Source organism: Sminthopsis crassicaudata, chromosome 3 (genome assembly GCF_048593235.1).
Source record: "Sminthopsis crassicaudata isolate SCR6 chromosome 3, ASM4859323v1, whole genome shotgun sequence".
In the NCBI taxonomy this organism is placed as follows: domain Eukaryota; kingdom Metazoa; phylum Chordata; class Mammalia; order Dasyuromorphia; family Dasyuridae; genus Sminthopsis; species Sminthopsis crassicaudata.
Genome location: NC_133619.1, coordinates 606,746,635 through 606,759,000, shown reverse-complemented (window position 1 = coordinate 606,759,000; position 12,366 = coordinate 606,746,635). Strand labels below are relative to the sequence as shown.

The 12,366-nt window shown below is 41.9% G+C and overlaps 1 protein-coding gene across 2 annotated transcripts in view; it reads left to right on the top strand.

Moving 5' to 3' along the window:
- NIPAL3 (NIPA like domain containing 3) overlaps positions 1-12,043 on the top strand; it is a 51,300-nt gene extending 39,257 nt beyond the window's left edge. For both annotated transcript variants that reach the window (XM_074305839.1, XM_074305840.1), the window contains exons 10-12: positions 2,873-2,936; positions 4,663-4,757; positions 11,468-12,043. In XM_074305839.1, the coding sequence (XP_074161940.1) occupies positions 2,873-2,936; positions 4,663-4,757; positions 11,468-11,667 (359 nt within the window). In that variant the 3' untranslated portion in view covers positions 11,668-12,043. The remainder of the gene's footprint in view (positions 1-2,872; positions 2,937-4,662; positions 4,758-11,467) is intronic.
- Positions 12,044-12,366: the final 323 nt, after the last annotated feature.

Below are 12,366 nucleotides of genomic sequence, written 5' to 3'. Positions count from 1 at the left end.
TCAGAGCTGGGAGGGCCCTTAGAACCCAGGAGGTCAGAGCTGGGAGGGCCCTTAGAACACAGGATGTGTGAGAGAGAGAGCTGGGATCTGAGCCTTGGGCTTCCTTCTTCCCCTACATTCTACTTCCAGTTGCATCAGCTATCAGAAATATAAGTGTTTGGCTGTATGTGTGCATTGTTTCCTTCTAAAGTGATTTTTATTTTAAGAATTTGGCCTATATTTGGATCAATAGCCACATGGCTGATAAATGATAATAGATAAATAATAAATAGTGATAAATAATAAATGATGCATAAATTAATGAATGATAAATAATATTACCAATCAATAGTAATAAAAGCAGTCAATCAATAAATATTTATTAAGTATCTCTACTATATTCCATTGATTCTGGGATTACCAAAAAAGGTAAAAGATCTCAAAGAGTCCACAGTTCCTCAAGGGGAGGACAACATGTAAACAATCACATATAAACAAGCTAGAGACTGGATAATTTAGAAACAATCAACAGACAGAAGGCAATAGATTGAAGGGACTTAAGAAAGGCTTTTTGTAGACAGGGAGACTTTTAGTTTGAATTCAAAGGAAGCCAGAAGCCAGAGCTGAGGGGAAAAAGAATCCCAAATGTGGGTCAGCCAGTGAAAAGGCATAGAACAAATGAGTAGACTGTTGTTTCTTTGAGGAACAGGGAGGAAGAAGGTCTTCAGGCTCCATGCAGCCCAGTCCCTTCGTTTTCTAAATGAGATTGCTGAGGATGCTCAGGGGTCTCACAGATATTCTGCATCAGAGGCAGATCTTAGCTAGTGGGTTTTCAGCTGATTCAAAAAGAGTACCAACTTGGAATACAAAATCTGGTAAAAATGAATGTTAAATATTTTCTTGACATGTAACTAGGAAGAAATAAAATACTATTTAAAAAATAAAACACCTTTTTTTAAAAAGTACAACGTCTAACTTTTTATCAGATTGCTTGTTGCCTTGGGGAAAGACAGTGAAGGAGGGAGGAAGGAAAAATATGGAACTCAAAATCTTACAAAGATGAATGTTGAAAGCTATCTTTGCATGTATTTGGAGAAATAAAATATGATTAAGTTTTAAAAAATACAAACAGAAAGAAAAAAGAGCAAATGGTGGTAGAATATTGAGACTTGTATCTATCAGTAGTACAAATTATATTGTGTCCATTAAAAATAATGAAAACTGAGTCCCAGTTTAAATGGCTTGTTTAAGTTCATACAGAACCACAATTCAAAATCAAGATAAAGCAATGTAATTTAATGGTAAAAGTACTGGGCCTAAGTTCAAACTCAGCCCTCTGACATATAACAGAATTACAGTTATGGACAAGTGACTTCATCACTGTAAGCCTCAGTATCCTCGTCTGTAAAATGAGAATAATTCTTTTCACAGAGTTATTGAGAGACTCCAAGGAGATGATGTACACAAAGCCAATCACAAGTTGTTTGGTTTCAAATCTAGCCTCTATTACAAGCTGTAAAATCATTCTCTGGGGCTTATTTGCTTATCTATAGTCAGTGGTTTGGACTTTGTGGTGTTTTAGGTCCCTCCCAATTCTAGATGCATGATTCTATTATTAGAAGGAACTTAGCACACAAAGGCATTTTCTTTGCTTTGTTCTTAGTTTTTCATGCCTTGGTTCTGCCTTAATAAAGGTTAGATGATAGAACTAAAAAATAAAATCTTGTCCTTAAGATTTTGTGCTTGACAGTTTTTGTTGAAGTTTAGTTTTTAATTTTTTTATTGAAGCTTTTTATTTTTAAAACACATGCATGGATAATTTTTTAGCATTAACACTTGAAAAACCTTGTGTTCTAAATTTTTCACTCCTTCCCTCCAACTCCTCCCTTAGATGGTTTAACATGTTAAAATATATGTTAGATCCAATACATGTATACATATTTACAAATTATCTTCCTGCACAAGAAAAATCAGATCAAAAAGGAAAAAAAAAATGAGAAAAAAACAAAATGCAAGCAAACAACAACAAAAAGAGTGAAAATGCTCTGTTGTGATCTACACTTAGATCGTCTCTCTGGTCTCTTCATCACAAGATCATTGGTAGTTTTTATTTTTATTTTTTTTCTGAGGCTGGGGTTAAGTGACTTTCCCAGGGTCACACAGCTAGGAAGTAAGTGTCTGAAACCAGATTTGAACTCAGGTCCTCCTGAATTCAGGGCTGGTGCTCTATCCATTGCTCCACCTAGCTGCCCCCAGTTTTTATTTTTTTTTAAATGTTTTGCTATTTTTTATTTTTACATGGCTTGGACTTCCTATGTAATCCTCTCTCCCTCTGCTTCCAAAACCATTCTTTACAACCAAGAATTTTTTTTTTAAGATACAGAGGAAGATAAGAAGAAAAAATCCAACAGAACTAGTCCACACTTCAAAAAAATATGTGGTGTGGACTCCACCTCTCTGTAAAGAAGCTGAACAGGAAGTAGGAGGAAGGGATGATTTTCTTAGCTGTCTTTGGGACTACATTTGTTCTTTATAATTTCACATCAGTCCTGTTCTATATGATAGTAGTCACTGTGTGTACAGTGTTTTCCTGGTTCTGCTTACTTCACTGTGCATCAGTCAGGCTATCCAGGCTTGTCTGTATTTATCACATTCATCATCTCTTACAGAAGTCTTGTTTGTTATATTTAATTAAGTATCACGAGTTTATTCAAACTTACCCCAATCACTGGATATATCAACTCTGTTTCAGCAAAGTGCTGCTGTCAATATTGTGTATTTGGAATATGTTCAAGTTTATTTTTATTTTTAATTATTCTTAAATTTTTTATTTATATTTTTTAAAAAGCATTTAAACATAGTATTTTTGTTTGTTTGTTTGTTTTTCTGTTAGGAGCAACGTTTTACTTGGATTTCATAGGTGAAGACGCTCTCCACATATGTATGTTTGCCCTTGGGTGAGTTCATCCCCATCCTCATTGCCTCACAAACACACAATTTAATTTTTTTTTAAAGCGTTATTTGTGCTTTTTTGTTTTTCATATCTCTATCATTTTAAGCTGTATATGCTCTCTTATAACAAGGAAAAGCAACAGTTAAGAAAAACCAATACCACAGCCTTTGGCTATATGTAGTAATCCATCATTAGTCATCCCCATTTGCCTTAGCTCTAGCAGGAGGAGGGGAACACCTTCCATCCTATATTCTCTGAGACCAAAATGGTCGCTCTGCTTAAAAATCATAAATTGACTCTTGGGCTGGTCTTCAGAAGTCATTCAATCCAACCTTTCCATTTTCTCATGCAGAAAATGGAGACTCAGGAGGCAGCCAAGTGAAGCAGATTGGAGTTGAAATGCAGAGTCAAATACCAATTGACCAAGTCACTTAACCTCCATCTTTGTCACATTCCTCATCTGTAAAATGGGTATAATAATGTCTCTCTCCCAGGGTGAAGATCAAATAAAATAATAATTGTAAAGCATTTAGCATAGTATCTGGTGAAGTATTATGTGTGTAAGAGGACCAAAGCAATGTAGTGAAAGAATGCGTATGAGGCTGGTTGGGAAGGGTTTTATCTTTGTCCTGGAGGTACTAGGGAGCCACTGGAGGTTATTGAGCAGGAAGGGACACGGTCAGACCTACCCTCAAGGAAAGTCACATGAGCAGTTGAGTAGAGGATGGATTGTGGTGAGGAGAGTCTTGAGGCAGGGAGATCAGTCAGAAGGCTTTTGTAATAGCTCAGGCATGAGGTGGGGACTCACCGTGGGAATGCAGAAAAGGGGACTTGATGGGAGAAGTCGAAATGACCCGCACTGGACAGATGAGCTATGGAGCAAGAGCCAGCAAGGAGCCGAGGTTAGGAGTCTGGTGATCGGGAGGCTGCCGGCCTCTTTGACAGTAATAAGAAAGCTGAGAAGAGAGGGGCTTTGGAGAGAGACTGTATATTCTGTTTTAGACACCATGAGCCTGAGATGCCCATGGGACATTCAGTTTGAGTTGTCTGAAAGGCAATCTCTGGACTGGAGGCAGAAGAGAAGTGTGAGGGAGGACAAGAGCTCAGGAAAGAGACAGGGAGGTTGGGAAAGGGGACATAGACAGGCAGAGAAGTCCTGGGGGGAGGGGAGAAGATAAGAGAGAGGTAAGGAGGAGTGGGAAGAAAGAGAGAGAAAGGAGAGGGGGAATAGAAGGATAGATGAGAAAGGAAGGGAGAGGGAAAAGGGAATAGAGAAGAAAAAGAAGCAGGGGGAGAGGAGAAGGAAGAGAAGAAGGAAAGAGAAAAGGTGGAAGGGGGAGAGAGAAGGGGGGAGGAGGATAGAGGATAGATGAGGAAGAGAGGGAGGAATAGAGGAGAAAAAGAAATAGGGGAGAGGAGAGAGAGAAGGAGGAAGGGGAGAGAGGAGAAAAGTAGAGAGTGGAGAGGGAGAAAGAAAAAGGGTAGAGAGAAACGGATATGTGTGTGTGTACATAATACATATATTCATAATACACATATATACACACATGTATTTATACATGTATGTATGTATGCATGGTCCCGATCCATGCTGAACAGGCCTCTGGCCCATTCTCAGCTGATTAGCCCCACCCACCCACTGCCTGTTGACCAGGCCCCCCAAGCCCACACCCTGTCTCACATCCTCTCGGTCTGTCTCATTTCTCACCCGTCCTATCCGCTCTCCTCAGCTGCCTTGTTGCCTTCTTGGGCGTCTTCCTGATCACAAGGAACAGAAAGAAGGCCGTCCCATTTGAACCCTACATCTCCATGGATGCCATGCCAGGTAACCCTTCTTCCTCCTCTGACTGACTGTGCGGAATGGGGGTGAGGGGAGGAGAAGGGGGAGATAGGAGCTGGGAGGAGGGGAGGGGAAGCTTGAGAGCTTTGCCCACAAAAGGTTAGCCGAGCTGTCATGTCATCTCTGTTTTTCTACATGATTCTTTTTCCCTCAGAGGGGAAAGGGAAGAAAAGGGAATGAGCATTTATGTAGCCCCTTCTGTGCCCATGTGACAGACATGATCTTCACAACCACCTGGGCAGGTGAGACTATTACATTTCCATTTTACAGTTGAACAAACTGAGGCAAAGAGCGGCTCACACAGCTATCAGTATCTGAGACTACCCCTGAACTTGGCTCTCCCCATGTTGATCTCCCACTTTGCTTTTATTGAGAATTTTGGTTTGTTCCCCCTCACCTAGATGTAGTTTCTAAAGAAACCCCAACTCTTCTGATTCAACATCCCTGATTCTTCCTATTTTGCATTCAGTCTGTGAAGGGAAACTGTCTCCCTTAATAGAATGATTGCTTAGAACCTCAAAATCTGGGCAGGAGAACCCTTAGCATGAGAGTCATTCTGGATAATCAGGGCTTTTCCGGATGGCTGAGATTTAGAGCTAAAGATGGTTGACAAATTGAGAGGTTTTTGAGTTTCCCCTTCCCCTCCCATGAAGAAACTGAGGGTGAGAAGTTATGTGACTTAAGACTAAAAAAGTCCGAGGTGGGATGTAAACTCGGGTGCATCTGCCTCCTAGACTGGCAGGATTACTTTGGGGCTACTGAACTGCCCACTGCAGGACAAAGAGATTTCCTCCACCCCCTAGACCTTAGGGGAGAGAGCCAGTCTGTTTTGTAGCAAATAAGGGGGCTGGGTTAAGTCCCAGGTGATCTGGAAGGTGCTTCTCATGCTGAATCTTGGGGGTCCTGGGCCCCTTTGGTGGTCTGGGAAGCCTTGAAATCTTTTCTCATGGTGATGTTTTTGAACAATTGAAGGAAATGCTAAATTTCAAAGGAGCAAAGAAGAGAGGGAGAGAGGGAAGTGGAAATAGAGAGAAAGAGTGAGAAAGACAGGAAGGAGGGAAAGAGATGCAAGGAAGAAAAGAGGAGAAAGAGAAGGAAAAAGATAGAGTAGGGAAGAGGAAAAGAAGGAGAAGAGGGAGAGAGGAAGAGACAGAAAAGAAAGAGACAGAGAAGCATGAGACAGAAAGAGAGACAGGAGAGAGGGAAAGAGATGCAAGGAAGGAAAGAGATGAAGAAGGAGAGAGGAAAAGAGAAGAAAGACAGAGAAACTGATACAGAGAAAGAGAGACATGGAAATGGGAGAGGGAGAGGAAGAGATGTAGGGAAGAAAGAAGGAGAGGGGAAAGAGATGGAGAAGGGAAGAGGAAAAGAAGGGGAAAGAGGGTGTGAGGGAGGAAGAGACAGACAGACAAAAACAGAGAGAAGATAGAGAAACAAAGAGACAGATAGAGGCAGTGAGGGAGACGGAAGAGGAGAGAGATGGGAGAGGAAGGGAAAGAGATGTGGGGAAGAAAGAGGGAGAGGAGGAAAAAGATGGAGAAGGAAAGAGGAAAAGAAGGAGAGGAAGAGATAAACAGATAGAGTGACAGACAAATACAGAAAGAGACAGAAATACAAAGAAAGACAAAAAGATAGAGAAAGGGGAAAAGTGGGCAGGGAACTGGGGAGAGAGAGTGCTCAGCATACTGGATAAGCATCAGAATTAGAATCAGGAAGGCCCAGTTTTCAGTCCTACTTATGATCATTGATTTAAAGCTAGAACAGACCACAGCCCCTATCCAGTCCAATTCCCTCGTCTTACAAATGAGGAAACCAAGGCAAGTGACTTGAGTCAGCATAATGCAGCTAGCTCTAAGCATCAGAAACAGCTTTTGAACCCAAGGCTTTCCTGCCTTTTCTCAAGTCTTCCATCCATTCTTCAGTACTGCTGCCCCCTGAAATTTACTGGCTGAGTGACCTCTCTGAGCCTCCATTTCCTATCTGTAAAATGAGGAGTGCCTCTGATAAATCCATTCAAATCAACAAGCATTTATTAAGCGCCTGCAGCTCCCTGCCCTCAAATTGTTCACAACCTCCTTGAGTGGCAGCAAGATCCAAAGAATGTCACAGATGTATTTGGGAACTTTAAAGGGCTATATAAATGTCAGCCATTATTTTAAAATAATCCAATATCTTACGCATTTCCCTGTCCTCTTAAGCAGAGGATGCTGAAGATACTTAACCCTTGGTTTGACTCTGAGCCATCCCTCTGAACGCCTGTTGTGGGTGTCCTAGGGTGTAGCCCTGCCCTCGGGTTTTGGGGGGGTCTGGACCTTTGTGCCCGTAGGCTAAGAGCCCCAAAGTGCTGTGTCTTGTGAGTTCTCGTACCTGCTTTCGCTGTGGCGTTTTTCTCTCCTCCGTCATGTCGGCGTGTCCGCCCTCCTCGTTTCTGACTGGCCACTTCTAACCTTTGGTGGGTCTGAAGCTAGCAGCTGGGAGGTGGGGCACTCTCGTGCTGTGAAATCCAGCCTCTGGTGCAAGTGCATGAGCTCTGATGCATGGATTTGGGGTGTCTCTTCTGGCTGCTTAGAGGCCTTATATGTTTCCTTCCTTGTTCCTCAGCTAAGATCCAGATAGGTGAGGAGGTGAGGTATTACTCTGTGTGTGTAAGTGTGTACACGTGTGTGTGTGTGTGTATGTGTGTCTGTTCCTTACTCTGACCTTGAAAGACCAATGATCTCATCAGAATGGACCTTCCCCCATCACTGATGCAGGTCATCCTTCCTTCCTTTCCGTCCCAACCCTTACCATGCTCTGAGTGGACAATTTCATGAGTTGCTGTGACCAAAAAAAAAAAAAAAAAAAAAAAAAAGTCACTTCCAGAGACCTTCTGTGGACAAGAGTCCCTGAACTCCGCCCAGCTGGTCCCCTGATGATGGTCATGCCCCAGCCTTTCCACTTGGCTAGGGCCTGCTGGAGCTTACGCTAGCTGGCCTTGACTCAGAGAACCCCAAACCATTTGCACACATGGCAAAGTAGCACAGGGGATGAGACCCAAGGTGATCCAGCCCCCAGGCTAAATTATCTTGGATTCTCCACTCCCAGTTCATGTGGCCCGAGTGAAGCAGGCAGCAAAGGCTGCAGGTTACTTGCCCACGGGCTCCTCTGTGTGTTTTTGCCACGCCTGTGGGTTTTGCACAGTATGATAGAACAGGGACCAGAGTTCAAATAGCACCCCTCGAGATGCTGTCTGTGTAGCAAGTCCATCATCTCCATGGACCTCATCACATCATCTGCAAAATAATGCAGGGGGCGATGGCCAGGATGCCTTCTAGTTCTAGTTTGGGATTAAGCTGGAAACGTTCTCTTGTGTGGAGCCTTGGCTCAGGAGGAGCAGTGTGAGCAGGTGGAGAGAAACCTGTTATTGGATCATAGACTCAGAGCTGAAACAGACCACAGAGGTCCCCTCTTCCAAGCTTCTCCTTTTACAGATGAGGAAACTGAGGCAGAAAGGGCCTTCTTGCTTTGGAGGTGGCCCACCACTGCCCAAGGCAGCCTTTCCCCTCTTGGACAGCTCTCCATTAGGGAGTTCTTCCTTGAATCTCTGTACTCTATCTACCCTTTGTTCCCAAATCATAGCATTTTTAAAATGACATACGAAGGATTAATTCAAGCCCTGCAAGCATTTATTAAGCACCTACTAAATACCATGCTTATAAATATTATATTATTTGATTTTCACAACAATCCCAGGAGGTAGAGGTAGGTATGATTATCCCCATCTTACAATTGAGGAAACTGAGGTAGGCAGCAGGTAAGTGTCTTGCCTAGCTTCACGCAAGTATTTAAAGCTGGATTTGAACTCTAGTCTTCCTCCCTGCAGCTCTCTATCCACAATTCCACCTAACTGCCTCTGGGTATAACTGAAACAGAGATATAGTATAGGTTATGCCTTCATTTGCATCTTACCAGTACCTGTTTTTCAAGGACATCTAAATCAATGTCTCATTAACTACAAAATGCATGGGCAGCCCTGAAAGCTGGAAGTTTTTAAAACATCAAAGGCAAATTTGAGCCCACCAGCTCCCTATGGCCTAGGAGAATTTTGAGGAACAGGCAGGGGGGGGAGGGAAACCATAACAAACAAAAGTCGGATTTTATTTGAAGTCAGAAGGATTGGTTCCAAACTCGGGCCCCCCTCCTTAATTTTCTACATGTGATGTTGGGCAAGTTACTCTATAATAATAACTGGCATTTATATAATAAAATATATAGAAAAATATATAAATTTTGCAAACTACTTTAAATGTATGACCTTGGTCAAGTCTTATTAGCCTCATTTTACAGATGAAGAAATTGAGGCTTCATGAGATGAGATGACATAATCATTATCACACAGAATCTAAGTATCAAAAGACAGGATTTGAACTCAGACCTTCTTAATTCCCAACTACATTCCTCGAGGCCCTAAGCCAAGTTGTTTTACATGAGCTCCATAAGCTCATGTAATTTCCTCACTTATCAAAAGTAAAGGGATTTGGAACAGTTAAGTGGTATAAGAGTCCAGAGAACCTGAGTTCAAATCCAGCCTGAGATACTTACTAGCTGTGTGACCCTGAACAAATCAACCCCAATTGCCTTCCCCAAAAATATAAGGGTTGAATTAGGGTGATCTCTTAGATCCCTTCAAGTTCCAAATTCAGCGATAACTTTCCCCTCAAGTTAGATCTTAAATCATTCCTTGAAAATGAACTTCAGTCAATTTTTATCCAATGAAGAAAGAAAGTTCTAGAAATGAAGCCTGTCCAAGGAAAAAACTCAACAGCTCATTTTTAGCAGCTGAATGGTACAGTGGTTAGAGCATTGGATTTATAGGTGAGAAGCCCTGATTTCAAATCCTACCCCAGACACTTAATAACTGTATTGTCATTTTCTTCATCTAGAAAATGAGGGGGTTAGTGTCCTGTATGATTGCTTCCAGCTCTGGATTTATGACCCTAAATTTGGCACCTCTTTGCAGGTTCCAAACCACTCATTGGTACTAATTCTTATGGGGGAAAAAATTCTCACATGATGTGTGGAATTATAGATGCTTTAAGATTTTTATTTATTTTATTGTTAATTTATAGAATAATATAAGCATCTCCATAATATAGTATAATAATAATTAATAAAAGATGATTGTACATGAAACTGCAAATCTGTTATGTCCAATTGGCATTATAGATTCAAAGGTAGGACTAGAAATGTTTCCTCAGAAAAACACCATAGCTGATCCTGTGTAGATGCTCTCTATGGATCCTATGCAGACTTGGCAGATGTCACCCCATTGAGCCCAGAATAGAATGGTCCCTGAGTCCAGAAATTATTTTCCAGGGCTAAATCTATCTTCTTGGGTCCATTGGGGAACACTGACTCTCTAAATTATGAGCAGCTAGATGATCCATTCATTAGATAGAATGCTGGGCCTGAAGTCAGAAACCTGAATTCAAACGTGATTCAGATGCTTACAAGTTGTATAAGCCTGAGCAAGGCACTTGCCTCGGTTTCCTCATCTGTAAAATGGGGATGATAATAGCCCTCTCTCCCCACCCAAGGTTGTTGTGAGTTTCAAACAAATGACACATGTGAAACATTTGTAATACTTAAGATGGTCTATAAATATTGAGTGTGATTATAATACAGAAATTTTCTAAAATGTGTATTATGTGAATTTCTGTCATGATTAATAATAATAGCTAGCATTTACATAACTTAAAGTTATTGCAAAGTTTGCAAAGCACTTTCCAAATTTTCTGTCATTTGATCTTCACAACAACCCTGGGGAGTATTATTATCCCCAGATGGGAATACTGAGGCTAAAAGTGGCTCTGAAGTCACACAGTTAAACTGCCTGAGCCAATATTTGAATTCAGTTCTGACTCCCCACTGAGACATCTACCTGCCTCATCAGTGATTCCACAGGATTATAATCCTTTGTAATCTAGAAATAGACTCTAGAATCTACCTCTAGAACTGGAACCTTAAGAGACCCAGTACTCGAACCTCCTCATTTTATAGAGCAAAAAGGCTCCCACTGAAAATTTAACAATCGGCTCTCACCAGCCAGCTCAGACTGCCTCTGGCATACCTCTGCTCATAACCCTGTTAGGCAGATTGCTACTGTTTTCCCCATTTTGCAGATGAGGAAACTGAGGCTGAGAAAAGTGACTTGCTCAGGGATCACTCAGCTGGTTTGCATCCGAGGAAAGATTTGAACTTGGGTCTTTCTGACTCCAGTTCTGGGTCAGGGGCAGGATTTGGCTCTGGGATCAGCAGTCTGAGAATGCTCCCATCCCTTTGACTCCACATTCATTTCTTGAGCACCTACTATGTGCAAGGCCCCGTCCTAGTTCCCAAGGTCATTTTAACCAAAGCAGATGAATGTCTACCTTCGGTACCCATTCGTGGCTTCCTTTGCCATGCTTGGTCTATTATGTGTAATTTCTGAAAGATTCATCCCACCGTTGCTAAGCAACTGTCATTTTCAAGGGTTGCCTTTATGGATGTTCCCTTGGTGATCCAAAGCACTCAGGAAATTGACAATGTACATGATGTGATAATGTACATGATGAGTTCTCTAATTAGCCAGTGGCTGGGGTGAAGCTGTATTCCCATTCCCCCCATCCACCCTAATGTGATGCTCTTTGGGGAAAAAAAACCGGGCTTCTTTTCAGGTATGCAGAATATACACGACAAGGGAATGACCGTCCAGCCCGACCTCAAAGCTTCCTTTTCCTACGGCGCCCTGGAGAACAACGACAATGTTTCTGAGATCTACACCCCTGCCACGCTGCCCGTCATGCAAGAGGAACACGGCTCCAGAGCCTCCTCTACGCCACCCTACCGAGTGCTGGAACACACAAAGAGGGAATGAGTAAGGTCTCAAAAGAAACTGAAATCCAGCCCGGCCCCAGAGGAGTTTGTTTATTTATTACCTGGGCTTTCCAGTCTGTTATAGCTTAAAACTCTAGCCTTGAACTTGCTTTTCCAATTTTGTTTGTTTGTTTGTTTTTCATGTAGAGAATTCCGCAGAGCTGGGAACTCAGAAGTTATTTGTCTTAAACCAACCGCAAATTGTACTAGTCTTCTACGTTTGAACTGTTGTGTAGAAAAAGGCAAAAACAAAACAAACTAAACACAGTATTTGGGGTATGCAATAAGGAACGCACAGCAGCCGTGTATGTTTTTCTTCTAGGATCTCACGTCTTATTTGATGGTTATGTGTCTGCCTAAATAAATCATGAAAGATTCATGAGTTCTACTTACTTCCAGTGCTTAGCACAATGCCTGGCACATAGTAGGTGCTTAATAAATGTTGATTGATTGAAAATAAACAGAAACCTGGCGGAGGCTAAGACATGCTGAAGTGTTAGAACTCTGGGGCTGAGATCCTTATTTCCTTTCTTGTCCTTCCCTCTGCATGATCACTCTCCAAATATCCCTCTCAATTATCTCTTTGTGATCAGGTGTGTATAATGACAGGTTACCATGGGCTAGCATACTTGATAAAATCTTTGAGGGAGCAATTTGTAATTTATGTCAATGAAATGTAAAACACAAGAGGGGTAACAGG